General features: G+C 39.8%; 3 protein-coding genes across 5 annotated transcripts; 2 read left to right on the forward strand and 1 right to left on the reverse strand.

The window, feature by feature from the left end:
• Positions 1-3247: 3247 nt before the first annotated feature.
• ccl27a (chemokine (C-C motif) ligand 27a) lies at positions 3248-4335 on the forward strand. The gene is made up of 3 exons (XM_068311379.1): positions 3248-3378; positions 3813-3930; positions 4019-4335. Exons 1-3 carry the CDS (start codon positions 3315-3317, stop codon positions 4131-4133), a joined length of 297 nt encoding a protein of 98 aa, XP_068167480.1. The 5' UTR covers positions 3248-3314; the 3' UTR covers positions 4134-4335.
• A 138-nt stretch (positions 4336-4473) lies between these two features.
• LOC137592898 (Rieske domain-containing protein) lies at positions 4474-8249 on the reverse strand. 2 transcript variants are annotated; one of them, XM_068311377.1, is made up of 4 exons: positions 7822-8249; positions 7513-7734; positions 7305-7339; positions 4474-7219 (listed from the first exon to the last, which is right to left on the reverse strand). In XM_068311377.1, the coding sequence occupies exons 2-4, from the start codon at positions 7715-7717 to the stop codon at positions 6929-6931; spliced, it is 531 nt and encodes a 176-aa protein (XP_068167478.1). In that variant the 5' UTR covers positions 7718-7734; positions 7822-8249; the 3' UTR covers positions 4474-6928. The 2 variants fall into 2 exon arrangements, with proteins under 2 accessions (XP_068167478.1, XP_068167479.1); XM_068311378.1 differs by having other exon boundaries at positions 7513-8249.
• A 460-nt stretch (positions 8250-8709) lies between these two features.
• On the forward strand, positions 8710-16760 carry LOC137592897 (kinesin-like protein KIF24). 2 transcript variants are annotated; one of them, XM_068311374.1, is made up of 16 exons: positions 8710-8973; positions 9307-9413; positions 9678-9787; positions 9874-10581; positions 10771-10930; positions 11101-11198; positions 11367-11585; positions 11806-11893; positions 12117-12238; positions 12569-12674; positions 12795-12866; positions 12995-13104; positions 13591-15458; positions 15553-15994; positions 16149-16242; positions 16344-16760. In XM_068311374.1, exons 2-16 carry the CDS (start codon positions 9309-9311, stop codon positions 16488-16490), a joined length of 4449 nt encoding a protein of 1482 aa, XP_068167475.1. In that variant the 5' UTR covers positions 8710-8973; positions 9307-9308; the 3' UTR covers positions 16491-16760. The 2 variants fall into 2 exon arrangements, with proteins under 2 accessions (XP_068167475.1, XP_068167477.1); XM_068311376.1 differs by having other exon boundaries at positions 8711-8973; positions 9307-9534.
• The last annotated feature ends 1442 nt before the right edge of the window (positions 16761-18202 follow it).

An 18202-nucleotide genomic window follows, 5' to 3' on the forward strand; every position in this document is an offset into this window, starting at 1 on the left:
AAACAAATGACATGAGTTACAACAGAAAGTGTAAATAAGACGGCAAACCAAGCATGAGGTTGTTGATGACAAACATTTGAAACACTGTAGAGCAGATAGTTATCATGAAAAAATACAGAATCTATCATTGCCCAAAAAAACAACTGTTGTCATTACAAACTGAAAGTTGTTATATCAAAACAATTGTATATCTTCTGCTGATGTATATGTGTGAGAGTGACAGTGAAAGAAAAAATAGAGTAAAATGTAAAATACAGTAGACTATATTGTTCTTTTACATGGATAAAATAACAACACAGTGCCTGCCCGGTGCAAATGTTCATATTAATATTGCCAGGATTAAGTATTAAAAGCAGTATCATTATATTTCATAGGGCTGCATGCTGAGAGTGTGAATGTGAAAAGTCTAATAGTATTGTGATGGCAGTAGAATAATATTGAGACATAAATGAAGGGGTGACAATCTGTACATGTTGAAAGACAGACAAGAACAACATTAAACTTAAGTAGTACTTTTAGTACGCTTAGGAGTTGTAATATATCTACCTAAAATAGCAGGACAGGAACCGACAGATCGAAACAGTGGGGTGAGCTGATGTGAGCTTTATCAGCCAATCAACATCAGGCGTGATCTGGCAGTGTTTCCAGGGTTTTGCCTCACCTCCAGCCTGAGGTTAAATGGGACAGACTCCAGCCCCACCCCACAAAACTATAAACAGTTACAAAAAAATGAATGAATGAATGAATAAATGTGTTGACTGAGGTAGATTTGAAAGCTGGAAAGTACCACTTGGACAAGATCACCTAGTTTTAAATCCCTTTTGTGGAAATATCAACCCCCTCAGTGTCTTAGGATATCTGCCAACATTTGTACATGTGGTTGGGATCAGTAAATCACAGAAATTTCAGTATGACAGTGTACAAAAACTAATATTGGTCAAAATGAGGTCTTATTTTACCCTCTCCACCATCTTCACTAAACTGGCGTAGCCTTTCTTGGCTACATCATCCAACAGAGACGGTTGAATTTAGCCAACATTTCTGCTCCCTGCTGTCCTGTTAATGGGTGGATTTATTTTTCTGGTAAACTCTCACCCAGGCTCCTGCTATGGCATGTCTGATGTCCTGAGGAGACGGGTTTCTGGACCTTTCCTACCACACACCTGTTTTGTCACTTCTGGCACCTCAGAAACTAAATCGCAGGTCTGACGTGTCAACTCCAGTAAACCAGACCTACGTAAGGGCTCTGCTTTGTGTCTCTTTGTCCCTGATTCTGTTCATCCTAAGGTTCTCCAATCATCTGCCATCTTGGTTTAAGAAGAGCATCATGAATGCCGATAAAGGGTCCTACATCTCCTTGTGTGGTGTGTGTGCCTTTGGTCAGACAGGTACATGGAGTACACACACATGATAAGCGTTTGATAAGCACTTGCCCTTGGGTAAACTGAAATGTTAAAGGACTACCGTACATGTGTGAAGGACATAGATCAAAGATGAGATGAGATAGCATCTCTTTGCCAACAAATACGTGATCAGAACATACGGAATGTAGATGCCATGTTTGCTGGATGAGCATGAGAGGACAAAGATGACCATGCAAAAGACGAAGGTCTCCCAGAAGGAGGAGAATCTCCAAAATAGTTTCCTAAGAAGGAGGAGAGCCTCCAGAAGGACCTGTTTAGAGGATGAAGCTGTCAGAGCTTCATCCTCTAGGAGGAAAGCATGTGGAACCGTGAGGAGGCACATCAGACAGAGGAGCTCCACCAGCTCTAGCAGAAGAATCCAGCTAGAGGTAGGCTCATATTTTGGATTTGAATTGCTATCATCATCATTATTATCATAGGTTGAAATTGAGGGTTGGGGGGGTTTCAGTTAAACTAAGGCAAATTCAGTAGAGCCCAAAATCGGATCAGGTTCCCCAGCATCCTTTTCTAGCACAATGATTGAAGTAGGTGCAGCTTCAGTTGTATTAGTGCTGATTATATTCTACACCTATCCTATGTCTGTATCCAATATCTGATCAGATCAGCAGTGATAAACTGAAGACGCCTTCAATTCCCTTCATACGACCACTGAGGGTTTCTTTGAGACTCCTGAACCAATCGGAGGCATTTAGAGTTGAAATCAAATATCTTTTATCTGTAGCTTCATTTGATTTTTTCTTTTTTTTTTTCTACGCAGAAATGTGAACCAAGCCAAACGCTGATATACCAGTTTGTATGTTTCGGTTGTTGCAACATCACCAACTTTCCCGAGTAAAATACATTCAGGCAGACAATCTGTCATTTGTGTTATCAGATAAATTACCCTTGGTGACAGATTGATGTTTTTTTTTAGTTTTTCAGCTCGATTGCACAACAAGTGAAGTAAATGGATAACCGCACCTGAGCACACAATGAATGTTCAGTGTTGTTTTTGCTAGTGAACTGTATATTCAGCAGTATTACCTCAATATCTTATTGTACTGTCAAAGTGGATGTATTTACCGTATGTCAATTAAACCTTTATCTGCACCTGCCATCTTTTAATCTGGGTTTTGGATCTCCTTCAGATGTTTTAACGCAGATCCTCTGGTAGAAAAATTCTATCATTGTTACTTGTTACGGATTCATTTTCAACAACTAACATTGTTACACAGGGATATGCTGGTCATACACAATAATTTATGTCAAGACCTCAACAAAATCTACTTTGTCTTGTTTTTCTACGGTGGTTCTTCTTAATTTACTCATTTGACCTGATTACGTTTAAAATACAATGAGTTTACAACTTTTCTTCTTTTCTTCTTCTCCTTTTGGCTTTTCCCTTCAGGGGTCGCCACAACGAATCTGTTGCCTCCATCTAACCCTGTCGTCTGTATCCTCCTCTCTCACACCAACTACCTTCATGTCCTCTTTCACTACACAGTAAGTTTTCAACAATAGCCCTTATATGTACCCTGTTTTATGCCTCTGGGAATTTGTCAGCCTTTCCTTTTGGACCCGTCAATCAAACAACATTCCGTTAAAAGAAAGGTTATGAAGCCTGTTGAGGCCTGCTTCAGAGAACATGTCCTTCTCACACATTATACTGACACAGCGTTTAAAAAAAGCAAAATGAAACTAACTTTTTTTAGACAGTATTTTAACTGACTTGCCTTTGTGTGTGTGTGTGTGTGTGTGTGTGTGTGTGTGTGTGTGTGTGTGTGTGTGTGTGTGTGTGTGTGTGTGTGTGTGTGTGTGTGTGTGTGTGTGTGTGTGTGTGTGTGTGTGTGTGTGTCCTCAGTGGCAGTATTAAACAAGCAGGGACACAGTTTCTGCCGTCATTCTGCCATCATGGATCTTAAAGTTGCTGTCGTGATTGTCTGTCTGTGTGCCTTCACCATCACACCAATAGAAGGTAACTATCATGATGAATTTTTCAACTTTATGTATTTGATGAGAGGTATGGGTTGCTGATAACAACTGTCTCTAGGGGGTGAAAATGGAGGTGCTGGCATATATTTATGTTCACAATCTAACTTGGAAATCTGATTCCAACCTGCAGTCAAAATTCTTAAAACCTCTTCTGTTTGGTAACGAACTTTGGTGTTTAACTTTAGATTACTTCTGTGTTTTATTTCTATCTCAAAGTCCAAACCCAAATATCAAGAAATATACAATATAAAAAAAGGAAAAAGGTAAATCACTGACATTATCCTGAAAAATCTATATATCAATAATAGAAACACTTCCCAATCTGCAAAAATGTCATCTATCTATTGATTGTTCCACTTTTTATTAATTTTTATTTACATCAAAATTCTTTTTATTGATATTAATCCAACTCTGCAGCTGGAATCCCAAAATGTTGCATCACAACAAAGAATCAGATCCCTGCTCATGTGCTGTTTAAGGTTCAAAGATTTGATGTGCAGCAAAGCACCGGTGCCTGTGACATCCCCGCACTGATGTAAGTAACGAAGGTCGACGGTGAACTGAAAGATGGGTCATTTTGGAGTTTTCGAATTCTGTATTTTTCTTTCCTTATCTGTCCACAGACTGCATGTAAAGGGCAAGAAAAAGCCCATATGTGCTCATCCCAAGGTGAAGAGATTCCTGAGCCTTCTGATCAAGCGCAACATGAGGATTTCAACTTTGGCTGGGCCAATGTAACTTTGGCTGATCCTTTTAATGAATATGTTTATATGATTTGTCATCTTATGTCAGAGAGGGAAAATCAAAACAAGTTAAAGTAAACTTACTGAGCTGTGGGATGAAACATTTCTCAAACTGTATGTGTGACTCCTGTATTCTATCATTGGGATTTCAAGAACTTGAGCTATATAGATGCTCACATGGTTGTTTTCATTCAACATATAAAAAAATATTACTAATATAACTTGTGAAGGTTTATTGTTATCATTATTACTGAAAAGTTCCTCACCTTGCAGTATTTTAGTATTTCCAGTTCCACGTACCTTTACCCTCCCACATTTTAGAGGGACTGTTCTGAAATCAACAATGTTATTAGAAGTATTTCTGCCATCTCGTGGAGCCATAATGCTGATGACTTAACGGGCCATCCATTACTTTTAATATTTTTTAAAAACATTTTGTCTCCCATTGTTTTGAAGTTCTTCTAAAATATATTTTGACAGTATTGGTTTTACTAAGGCAGCATGGTGGCACAGTGGGTACGACCGTCGCCTCACGGCAAGAAGGTTCTAGGTTTGAGTCCTTTCTGTGTGGAGTTTGTATGTTTTGTCCTATTCCTCTGGCTTCCTCCCGCCTCCACAAACATGCAGCTTAGGTGAATTGATCACTCTAAATTGCCCGTAGGTGTGAGTGCATGCGTTAGTGGATGCTTTCTTTCATGTGGCCCCGCAATGAGCTGGCATCTGATCTACAGGAACACGGATGGATGGCTTCACGAATGTAACTCTTTATAGTGTGATATTGAAATTTAAGTGAATGATTGAAGATTTCTTTCACATCTGTTGAAATGTAAAATAATAAATTTCATTACTGTGTTGTTTTTCTATGTAGTAGTGGCAAAAACTGTTCAATAAATAGTTCGACTACAACAAAACTGACATTTTGGATGGAAAAGTGATCTTAACATGTCATGCTCAGTAGTTTAAAAATCACTAGATTATGTGTTGATTCTTTTCTTAATCTGGACCAACTCCTACATAGCAACAGACACCAGTGGCTCTAATGTTACTACTGATCTTAAATGTCATCTGTGAACATACTGCACACTAGAAAAATAACGCCTCCAAGATTCCTTTCCTTTTACACAAGTATAGAAAAGTGACTTGATTAAGTGGCTTGATGAACAGTGTGCACACACAGAAACAACACACATCCTTAAGCGAAACAAATGTGTTGTTTTCAAAACCAAACATTTTACAAATGTACATTGTGCCCTTTTTTTTCTTCAAATTTAAAACAGGTACATGACATTTTTCTAATATCATGCTTCACAAATAAACAAAGAAGAATACAAAAAAAAAGAAAAAAGCTTGGAGCCATATTAGGACAGCCAGGCACATGTGGCTTTCAGACCTGATTCAACAGCATATGGTAATACCATGGATTGATCAATGGCTCGGCTAGCTGTGCTGGTAGCTATACAGTGAGACTGTAATGATATCTCTCTTTATGTCGCTATTAAAATGTTCAAACACGTTTACTCTATGAAGTTACACACTGTATGTGTGTAATGTCTTTCTTGAGCTGAGTGATCCTAAAACGGCTGGGAGGAGGAATTCAATGAGGCACGCAGTTCTCCTGCCTCATGGTAGGGGGCGCTGGTGATCCCAGGGATTCCTGCTGGGACTCCTCGGCTGCAGAATAGGTGACATCAAGCTGCAGTCTATGGTCAGCAGGTCAAGTGCAACTATTTGGGGTTTTTTTCCGCTCGCCTTGCTTTACTACACAAATGGAGGATTACATATCTCAACTCAAAAATGTTTAGACGCTTTTGCTCAAGAGCTGCGCATGGACTTCATTTATAAGTAAACACAACATATAAGCAAACATGTAGGTAACATTTTGAATCAAATGTGCTTGTTTGTATGTGTAAATAATTCTGCTATGAGACTTTAAACATAACCCACTCACTGTTGCTAATTAAATGCTGAATAAACTACACTTCATGTTCATATGCTTGTAAATCCGATTATGATGAAGTGAAGTGACTTACCAGCCACGAACCTCACCGCACGTCACTGCCAGATAATTAAAACAATGGAATGAGTTATAAAAGGATATACCTGAAAGTACAGCTCGTTAATTAGCATTGAATGACTGACAGAGTTACTGTGTACATTCATACAGCATTTAATAAATATACAATTATTTATTACAATCTATCTGATGAACTGTCAAAAAGGATTAGTGGATTCACAGTAAAATAAGAGATACTTTAAAGGGTAATGCGCTTCCAGCTGCTCAGGTCTTGCTGTGATGTGGCTCAGCCTCCGTCCATACTTACATTGACTTAGAGCGCCACCTGCTGTTGGGAGAGGGGAACTACCCAGGACATGTGTAACATTCTGAGGAGAGCATGTGCCAGAAGTCACGCTAAGATTGCTGTTTTGCTATTGTTCTTGGAGGGCACTAAATTTGTGCGTGCATTAAATTGATACTGATACTGCATTTAGTATTTGTAATGTGCCCTATATATTAAAGTATGGTATAGGAAATTCCACACATCTGGCACCTACAGTTTAAATATCTTAGGTTGATCTCACACTAGTTATTCATTTCTTTTTTTTTTAGATTACATATTTCTTTCTTTGTCTTAGAATGACCCAAAGTGGCTTCCAGGGTCATGAGCTCAACAATCAACAGATTCTGAACATGTTTCAGTATTTTCGAGTGAAAGATAACAAAACATCCCCAGTGGTCCTTCTGAGTTTCTCAGGTGAATACTCAAACAAGTCCAGGACATCCTTTGGTGTCTATTTCTTGGACCTGGGTGTTGATCGCCTCTTGTGTAACAGGTTCCTGTACTTCTCTGTTTGATAGACATCTGATTCAATGGCCTCGCTGGAATTGTTAAGTGTAACATACACATCTCCGTTGACCTCGGTGACCTTGTGAATTCTTTGTTTGACACCTTTAGAGCGCCAATGTGTTCTCAAAGGTTTGGCTGTAGGGTCGTCCACAGCTTGGTAAAGCCCTTCCCCTTCTGCCAGTGTGATCTTGTACTTGTGCCATGGACACACGATACACAGCAGCCCATTGAACTCCTGATATAGACACAGTCATACAACAAAATCTGGTACATACAGTATATATCAGCTGTATCACCACTACTTCACAATATTCAATTACCTCAATGTCTCCGCACTGCAAAGGTCCACCTGTGTCTGTTAATGGAAAATCAAGTGTAATTTTTGTCAGGTGTCTTTTTAGTTAGTGTTATAAACATGATGAATGATTACAGAAAAATTCCATATTGAATAAATGTGAGAATGAAAAAAAAACAGAGTTACACCCTTGGGCATTCTATCAATACAAACAATGCACTAAAACAGCTTACGGTAGCAGTGCATGTCCATGGCATGAAGCTGACCCTCGTGGTGCAGGACCAGTACATCTCTGCATCCATTCACCAATGTGGTCACACGCCCAGCCTTTATGATGTCCTTCTTCCTCCCAATGAAGTGGCAGGAGGAGGAGGAGGAGGAGGAAGAGGGACAGAAAGAAGCCTGAGAAGTTTCCTCCTCAGACGACATGTTGATCATTCATCGTAGCAGGTATCCTGGTATGAATACAGTAGTTTAAACTTATTCGGGCGTGACGGAGTCGTGTTAATTCTTCTTGAGGAAGGTCATGATTTGACACCTACTGCCATGTGCTTGTCCACCTCCTGCTGCGTCTCCCTTGTTTTCTACAGCAGGACAAGAGCCAGATCGTCACCAAATCTAGCCATAATACATTTTCTAAATGTTTACCTAACAAAATGACAACCAGGATATGCTTAATAAGGTATTCATTTTAAAACGGGTCCAAAACGTGCAATTTCTTCCGGGATTATTAAAGTATATATCTATCTATCTATCCCGCTGCGTGAAAATGTTATTGTTTATGCTAATTTATACTTCAACGTATAGTTCTTAGTTTCACTAATATCGCGCATGCGATTATCCGCGTTTTTATCTGAACAAAAAACGTGTTGATTTTCGTCATCAGCATTAATCAGTAACCACTTTTTACGAGACGCAAACTACATTTGGTGTTTGAAGAAAACCGAGCACCAAGTTAATGTGTGTTACATCTAATGTTGTCCGACTGAAACACGGCGGGAGGAACTGTTCTTCTTCTTTTCTTCTTCGTCTATTTTCTTCTTCTCTTTTTTTCTTCTTTTATGTGATACCGCCACCTTCTGGATAGCACATTAAGTACAATTAAACTCCAGTTACAGGTCTCCGCTCTGTAAATGCTCTGTATCTCACATCATCTGAATTTCTCTGAAGCATTTATTGATGCAAAATATCGCCTCCTTATATTGAATCGCACATATATTTGGTAATATTTCGGGTGATGATCTTGTTAAATTACCAAATTTACAAGTACAGAATAATTTATTACATCGTGATGCACGTCGGGAAAGAGTGTGAGGGGTTTAATTTCAGGAGCCTTTAGTCTAAGCAGGTTTGCTGGGGTTTTTTTTTAAGCCCTCTGCGGATTATGTGTCTGTGTAATGCTGAATTCGACCGGCTGTCGTCCCGTCCTGAGGACGCTTGATAACATTTGTTGGACTTTCTGCCATGTGTTCATCGACGGCTTCCTGATCCAGAGTTGCGCTCATTCATCGCGGGGAAACTGAAGTGCCCTCTGCAAACAGTCTGTGTCGTTATGGAGATCTACTTTGTGTACGGAAATAGTGATACCACTGTAGCCGGCAACTCTGGAAAATTGATGGACTCAGTTCAGTTAGTTCCATCTGATAAAAGTCACTCATTTGCCAATTGTTTCTAAGAAGTCTGAAGTGAATCTGGTAAGTTTCTTGTTTGTCTTTGCCATTTGAGAGTATATTCATTCATTCACAAAAGAAGGCAAAAAAACAACAACAAAAACCTGAATCAGTTCACTGAATTATGACTTTTTATTGACAGAAAAGACCTTCATATGTTAAAAGGAGCTCAAACAGCTTCTCCATGTATTTCTGAAGTAAAAAAAAAAATCAACACACAGCTCAAGACAAACATTTACACAGTAAACAACACTTACTAAAAATTTACAGTGAGTGATTTTAATCAAGCATCATACAGTAAGACTTCTGTAACTGTTGCCTGTGGGCGCTATATTTATCATATTGTCCACATTGCAGAGATGTGTGACATGACTCCAGAGTGCTGGCTCCATCCTGAACAAGTCTCAGATTTCAACAGTGGACAGCGTCCTGTGCTTGGCGTACCGCCACAACAGTGCAGTGTGGTAAGAATGAGACAGTGACAGGCCAGACCAATATCCATCAGTCTGAGACGGAAAGCACCGACCAAGTAAAAACAGCAAGGGCACATTGTCTTGGAAAATACAGTGTGGCTAATGAATGGAGGTGTAGTGATAATTCAGCTTTGGGGCTGTATTTTAATCAATAGCTTTAATTCATTATCGTTGAGTTACAATCATATCTTGCACGCATTTGCTTTGTGTGAATAAATAGTAGGCAAAATTATGTGATATGTCTGCCACTTACAGGGTAAGTGGAGTGAAGTAAAGAAAAACCAAAGAGACATGGAAGAGAAAGACAAGAGACTGTGCTTGTATGAGTGTCTGAGAGCGGTTGGGCTGCAGAGTTACTATTCCAGGTAAACTCCCTCACTCAGGCTCAGGACACCCAAACACATTCATCTCGTCCTTTCATCCTCTGACCACCTGTCTTCTGTCCATTCAGTTTAAGCTCAGTAGGTGTTCGTTGTGCAGCCCACCTTTCGAGGCTGACCATGGAGGACTATCCCATCCTGGGAATCTGCTCTATGGAGGACAGAACTCGACTTTTCCAGTTGATCCAAATTGTCAAAACTCTTGAGATTGATTCTGAAGATGATGAATATAGCAGTGAAGAGACCTATACTGAAGGAGAGAGTGGCATTACCTGTGATGGATGTGGGGATCCCGATGGAGACGCATATGATGATGAAGATGAGACAAGAGCTGTTAGTTTTTCCAAAGCATCATGTGTTCGCAAGCTTGACTTCAGTTGTGACAGCATTGATGAGAAGCTATCAACTCATTCAGTAGATACTGTGTACCAGAACAACAACCACAAGACGGGTGTTTATAGTCATCAATACGATTGTCACAAGGGAGCAAACACCAAGCCAGACGTTGTGAGGCAAAGTTCCACGTTCAACTTTCCCACCAGATTATCAACGAAGTGTGTCTCACCCATTGTAAAAAAATCTAAACCTAAAGTTGTCACATCAAAGAGGGTTATCAGCAAAGATGGAAAAGGAATCTCTAGGAAGGAAAAACCAGTTAAAGAAATTAACAGTAAAGAGGTTAATGTACACACAGCGACAACATCTGTTTATCAAGCAAAGAGAACAGCGGACTATAACTATGGACTACCACTGAGTTCCCCTACAACCCCCAAACAAAGGTTAGTAGCAGTATAGGCAGTATTTTAATGTCCCTTTACTTAAGATTGATATAAATCTTTGTTTAAAGTACCACAAAAAGTTCTCCAATGCAAACACAAGCACTTAGGTTTCAGTGAGTTCATCTCACTCAATCATGAAGTTTTTTTTGGGGGGGGGGGGCGATATTGATATTACATATTGTGTTGCAGGCGACCAGGAGGGCAGCGCATTAGTGTCTGTGTGAGGAAAAGACCTCTGACACGCGCTGAGTGCAGGAGAGGGGAGGTAGATGTTGTCACAACTTACGGAGAATGTGTGATAATCCACGAGAGCAAAGAGGCTGTGGATCTCACCCAGTACACACTACAGGTACTGAGAATATCCACAGAGGAGACCGTCACCAGCTGATCACATCACAAATCTGTACTGTGGGTGGAGCTTAACAAACAAATAAGCTTATTGTGATGAACGAGATTTTTTTTGCATAGGGTGTGATTTTACTTGATTACTTACATTGCCTCATTCTTTCACCCCTGTAGCACAGGTTCTACTTTGACCATGTTTTCGGGGAGGAGAGCTCCAACGAGGAAGTGTATCAAAGAACAGCATATCCTCTGGTGCAGCACATGCTCAATGGGTGACGTAGCGTTCAAGTACAGACATGAATCAAAATTGTTGCATTTATGTCGTCTGTTTACCACCTGTGCCAAAATTCATCAGTATATACTCTCCAGTAATCAATATTTGTGTTTTGTGTGTGTGTGTGTGTGTGTGTGTGCGTGCGTGCGTGCGTGTGTGTCCATAGAGGCAAAGCCACCTGCTTTGCATATGGCCAGACAGGTGCAGGGAAGACCCACACCATGTTGGGCTCATCTCCTAGGAGACCAGGGATGTACACACTAGCAGCCCAGGATATTTTTGCTCACCTCTCCACCGTGCACACACACTCGCCTATGATGGTATTTGTCAGTTTCTTTGAAATCTACTGCGGTCAGCTTTACGACCTATTGGACCACAGGAAAAGGTGTGTGTGTGTGTGTGTGAGAATGATGTTTTGTAGATATCTGGTTAAAATACCAACATAAACATTAATAGTATGCGTTTAAATAATAAAATACAAATTTTGTCTCCCAGTTTCTCATTATTCTTGTAAGTACGCGGTTTAATTTTTATCATAACTTACTATTTCCTGTATTTCTTTTCCTTCTGTTTTTTTGCTTTCCTATATTCTATGTCTTGATAAGGCTGTTTGCCAGGGAAGATGGACAGAAGGTGGTTCACATTGCCGGCCTCCGTGTTGTCAGCGTGGACTCAGTTAACTCACTTCTGGAGGTTTGCCCCATCAAGTATTTTGTTTTCACAAGAAAGAAACTCATTTCTATTTTCAGATGTATATTAAGACTAAATTCAGCTGGAGCATCTCCGGTCAATGACTTCTGTGCAGGCATGTTCACTGATGCACCGCTAGACTCTTGTAGGCTTGACTTCTTCTACTCAACATGTTTTGAGGTCTCTGTTTTGTCTCCCTCTTGCATTTTTTGTTGTGCATATAAAGGTGATTTCACAGGGCACGGAGGAGCGCACACAGGGGAAGACTGGAGTGAATCCACGCTCCTCTCGCTCCCATGCCTTGCTTCAGATTCAGCTCAGAGGGACAAACCAGCAGGTAGCTGGCAAGTGAGTAACATGAAGAAGTCCCTATGAAACAGCAAATACGCGTCATACAAATACCATAATATATATAATTCACTGAAAAATACCCTGAGTAATAGTAATACAGAACAATATATTTAAGCCTAGGGTCTGACTATAAATAGTGTGTGTGTGTGTGTGTGTGTGTGTGGGGGGGGTTACTGTGTAGTGGAACATTACCCAATAATGATTTAAAATAATAATATGGTGTGTGTGTGTGTGTGTGTGTGTGTGTGTGTGTGTGTGTGTGTGTGTGTGTGTGTGTGTGTGTGTGTGTGTGTGCGTGTGCGTGTGTGTGTGTGCGTGTGTGTGTAGAATGTGGTTTGTGGACTTGGCAGGAAGTGAGAGGGCATCGGATGCAAAAGAACCAGGCAAACAGAGTCGAGTGGAGGGAGCAGAAATCAATCAGAGTCTACTGGCAGTAAGTTACACACCCTGTGATCGAACATAAAACATGTAAGAGTATATTTGGAAATGTAAGAGGCGGTTTTTATACTGTACTTTGTAAATTCTGTAAAGTCTATACATTTTCTCGCCTCAGCTTAAAGAATGCATCCGATCCCTTGACCAAGAGCAGCTGCACACACCTTTCAGACAAAACAAACTTACACAGGTACAGTACTTGACTTTTGTCACTTGCTCTAATATGAATAGAATTTTTTCATAAATTGTTTGTGAATATCGTGACTCATTTTTTGCATGATGTCACTAAACCCTCTCTTGTTTTTGTTCATGCGATAGATTTTGAGAGACTCCTTTGTTGGAGACTCGATGACATGCATGATCGCCAACATTTCCCCAGGAGACTTCACAACTGAACACACACTTAACACATTAAGATATGCAGATCGGTAAGAATGCATGTTTTTTTCAAACACACACACACGCACACACACACGCACACGCACACACACACACACACACACACACACACACACACACACACACACACACACACACACATAAATATCAAACTGCTAAATATATCTAGAGTTTAGTTGCATTATGCTATTGTGGGTTACACATAGTTTTCAACAATGCTATAGTACAAGTACTGTGATAAAAATTCTGGGTTTTGTTTATGTAAGGCTGTGGCTAGTTATTTTGTGTGGTTTATTAGTCAGATAGGTTGGTGGATTGTAGTCCTCTTCATTTAAGACTGTCAAACAAGCAATAAAAAGCTACAGAATGATGACTTCTGGAGAGTATTTCAAGTCACATAGTGTTATACGTACTGTATGTCACAGAAAATAAAAAAACTGAAAATAAAAAATCTGGTCTGCGTGATATGGTTTCCCATATCACGCAGACCTAGTTATCGTCTTCATTTTTCTTAGGGTGAAGGAATTAAGGAGACAGGAAGGACTAAGAGGAGGAAAAAAGGACAAGACAATACCGTCACCCATGCACAACCTGTTCAGCAGTGGTGGCACCGGAGGAAAAAGCCCCCAGAAAAAAGCAAAGCCATGCAATCAAAAAGAGGCTTTTAGCCCCTCTGCACCTGCTGTGAAGTTGACCACAGGGGACACAATTCTCTGCTCCAAGGCCATCAGCAGCAGATGGAAGGAGGAAACAAGACCGAAAAAGATGATAGGACTTGAACAAATCACACCAATCAGACACTTGTTGGGAACCAGTGACAAGAGGAAGAAAGCAGGTAGAAGAAGAGAAAGAGATAAAAGAAGAGAAACACATGGAGGGAACGGCCGTGCAGGTCACCCAACCTGTGACCAAAACATTGATGCACCGGTGGCATTCAGACAATCAACAGAGAAGATGCAGAGGATATCTGCACTCGACCACAAAGAAAAAGTGGATCAGCAAAGCACTTCAGAAGATGGAAAAGAGGGTGAAAGATGTAAGTTAGAAAGATTAAGTGTAATAGATCTACAAAAAGTTCATGAAAGGGAAAAGGAGAGGGACAGGCATCTGAAATGGTATCACCAGCAGCTCCAGAGATTCATGCCTTCACCTATGACTTCATTTGACTCTCCATTCCTCAACCCTACATCTCCACCTTTCTCTTCCTCTAGTAAGGCCTCTTTCTCTTCCTCTGTGTCTCTGTCTTCTATCCAACCATCTTCTTTCATTTCATTATCAACCTTTATGCATCATGATTTAGAAAAGACTTTAGATGAGTACAGGAGCAGGATTGAAGTTCAGACTGATGGGAAGAATGGGCACTTATCTTCCTTCCCAAGTGAAGAGATTAATTTACAACCTAAAACATCCCCAGGACACAATAAAAACACATTTGAGGTTGGTTGTGAAGTCTCTGGTGGTATTAGTGAAGATCGGAGGGTACATTCTGAAGGAACAGGGGCGGGATTTGGACAGAAAGGTGGTAAAAGTGAAAAGATGAAGTCACTGAGGGCAACAGGTGAAAGAGACGTAAGAGTAAAGATAGAGGACTGGAGGATAGTTGGGATGGAACAACAAGAAGAGAGAAACTGGCCTTTTGTAGCAATGGCAGAGACAGAGCAGACAAATAACCATCCTCCTGCTCAATCACCCCATCAGCGAGCTCCAGCAGAACGGCCCCTCTCCCCATCCTTTAAACAAACCGACACATTTATAGCTACTAATAAAGTCAGTGATCCTTCTTCTACTTTGAAGAATACCAGAGTCACTTCAAAAATCTTGCCACCAATATTGGAAATTCTCCAACAGGGAGTGTCATCGGGCAGCTTTAAGGAGAAGGAGTTTGTTGGTAATGCCAGCAGGAGAGAATGTGAAAATACTCATTCAAACTCACAACCTCTCAATGCTTCCGTCACACAGACTGGATGTGAAACACTTACCAAATTATCTGAAAATACAGAGTGCACTCAGGTACACGACCATGCAGAAGCAGAAAACAAAATATCTGCTTTAAATCAAGGAGAGCCTTGTACAGATCATCTCAGTTCCATCATCGACCCCCTCGGTATCTCCTTGTTTGAAGTGAACCAACCAGTTCCACCAGTCTCATTCCTCCAAGGTGAACACAGCAACTCCCCACTCTCTCTTTCTGAATTGGGAAAAAGTATGAGAGGAGAGAAGAGAGTGGACAACAAGCATCTCAAAGCTAGTGGGGATGAAGAGGCAGAATTACACCTGTCACTTCTGGAGCTGTCACAAACAAGAACCCAGTGCCCTTCCACCTCGGATACCATTGTGTCTAAAGACTGCTTATGTTTTCACACAGACAAACGTTGTGGAATAGGTAAGCATTATCTCTGTATGTGTGCACTATAACTGGAAAAGGGCTAAAAATGAAACAATATTGGTTTGTAACTTTTTCTTTTACTCTTGCCCAGATATGATGAAGCCTCCTACTCCTGAAGTTAAGCCATTCACCATCCAGAACCAGGAAAGCAACCACAAACCTAAAACCAAACAAGCTATAGAAGTCGTGAACAACAAAGCCCCTACATCCCCACATAAATCATCTGCATCTGCATGTGTAGAAACTTGTGCCATGCAGTCAAGTTCATCGTCCTTCCAGCACACTGGTTTACACAGCTCGCAGATTCTAATGCACAATAAACTTGATGTTCCCATTTCAAAACCACAGTCAAAAAGTGCCCCGGATCAGTTGAACACAAAATTGTGTCACACGGTGCATTCAAACTGTTCCAGCAACTCCAGCATCCCAGTCCAACCTGGTACCGTAGAATCAAATACAGGGAGAAGCACCAGCAATCTGCACATTAAACCCGTAATCCGTCTGTCTATGTTGGAAGACTTTTATCAGGATCAGTAAGTGCCACTCTAAACTTTAAATCCGCACCCAAGAACTAGTATTACTACATATCTGTGTATAAGGTTTTTTTTTAATAGTGCTGATATATCTTAGTTTTACGAACATGATACAAAAGAGTTTCACTTTTTCTTTAATCCAATCCAACTGTAGATGGCATATTGTCCAGGCCCACTGGGAGCAGCTTGAAGAAATGGAAACTTTGTGCCATCAAGTGGGGACACTTCTGTGTCAGCAGCCTGACATGGTCAGAATAACCCAACAAAACATTTGTTACATCCTTTCATTTTCCACTTTTTAACTGATTTTGCATTTTTCTCTGTACTTACTGTGTCTCTATCCGAACAGGCATTTGATGAATATGTCTGTAAGCTGGGGGAGATCATGGAGAGAAAGGCTTGTTGTGTCCACAGGATGATAGCTCAACTGCAACCATATCTAAAGACCAGTCATTCTAATCAAGGACACAATCAAGAGAGGAATAATCATGATTAAGCACTATTAATCACATTTTATTTTTATGTCCAGCCCATATTACACTTACAACCATTTATGCAAAAGCTTTTATGAGTACACTAAATGTAATGTGGCTCAATGTTAGTTTTATTCTATTCAAGTTTGATGTTAGTCTTACTCACTGAAAACTATCACTTGATGCTTGTGACAGGTGCAGTGTGTATGTGTGTGTGTGTGTGTGTGTGTGTGTGTGTGTGTGTGTGTGTGTGTGTGTGTGTGTGTGAGTGAGTGAGCGAGTGTGTGAGCGAGTGTGTGTTTAGATCCAAAGCATATTTCTAAATTAATATATTCCTTTCTTTGAATTGTGTATGTCAAGTTAATTTCAAAATAAAAATAATTACTTGGACATTTTTGGTGGTTTTTAAAATTTACTGGTTACACTATACTGCATCTTTGTATTTTTCTAAACTGTAGTCTTTTGTTCTGTTTTTCTGTTTTCCGATTCCATGAATTCCACAATATCAATTCAAAACATGACCTTGATATAAGACTTGATCTAAACTTTGTCGGCCTTGTCCAACTCTCATTTTGATCTCATGCTTTGCCTGCATTGCCATGAGATTCAGTCTATACAAACACTAAACCACCCTGATTTGGATATATATATATATATATATATATATATATATATATATATATATATATATATATATATATATATATATATATATATATATATATATATATATATATATATATATATACTGTATAATGAACATTTAGCTGATCTACCTTTTTTTCTAGTATTTTATTTATCTTTTCACAACCACAATCACAGCTTGAAAAAGAAACAGTTGTTAGCTCAGTGTCTCAACATCTGTAACCCCCACAATCTGAGATTGAGTACCAAGCTCTAATAGATATAAACTGCTTCAACACAAAAGCTGCTGACCTGGGAAGGACGATTGGAACCCAAACCAAAGCCAAACTGAAAAACTGGAGCCTCCAAAAAATACTGGAGATCAGTATTTCTTGGAGGCTCCAGTTCCTCTAGCAGATCTTCTGAAGGTTCTGAAGTACCTTCAGAAGATCTGCTAGGGGATGAGGATACTGCAATAAGGACTCGTCACAGAGATCAACAAGATGATATGGTATAATAAAACAAAGTAATCCTTCAGCTACCAGAGTACAAGATTTACATGGTGCATAAGAAGTAGTACCCCCCAAGGAAGATACTGCTAAATGCCTGGATAAAGGTAACACGGAACATCCAGTTTGTGGCTTCAAACAGTAGCTGGAATAGGTGACAGAAACATCTTTTTGTGTTGTATTGTTATAATCTATCTGTAGTTTCAATATAAATTATGTTGGAACCACAAGACATCAAATAGAATACTCACACAAAATTTATGTGAGTTAATGGGATGTGAAAACCTGGTCGATTGCAATTCTAACATATCAGCTCGTTGATTGTTGAATGATATTTATTCTCTGTGGTATTAGCTGGTCATGTATCTAAGGTCTTTTGAGAGGCGTTTGATCTCCATATTTAGTTATTATGGAAGTCGTGAAAAGAATATTATTGAAGTATAATGTTGAAGAACAAGAACCCTGTGTGAGACAATCCTCGGTATGATATTTGAATAGAAAAATTTGCTTTATGTTTCAAGTTACATTCTTTCTCTTTTCTTTCAGTGACTTCAACTGTCCTCTGCAGCCTCCAAATTGTACCAGAGCTGACTTTAATGTGA

The sequence above is a fragment of the Antennarius striatus genome, chromosome 3 (genome assembly GCF_040054535.1).
Source record: "Antennarius striatus isolate MH-2024 chromosome 3, ASM4005453v1, whole genome shotgun sequence".
NCBI lineage: Eukaryota > Metazoa > Chordata > Actinopteri > Lophiiformes > Antennariidae > Antennarius > Antennarius striatus.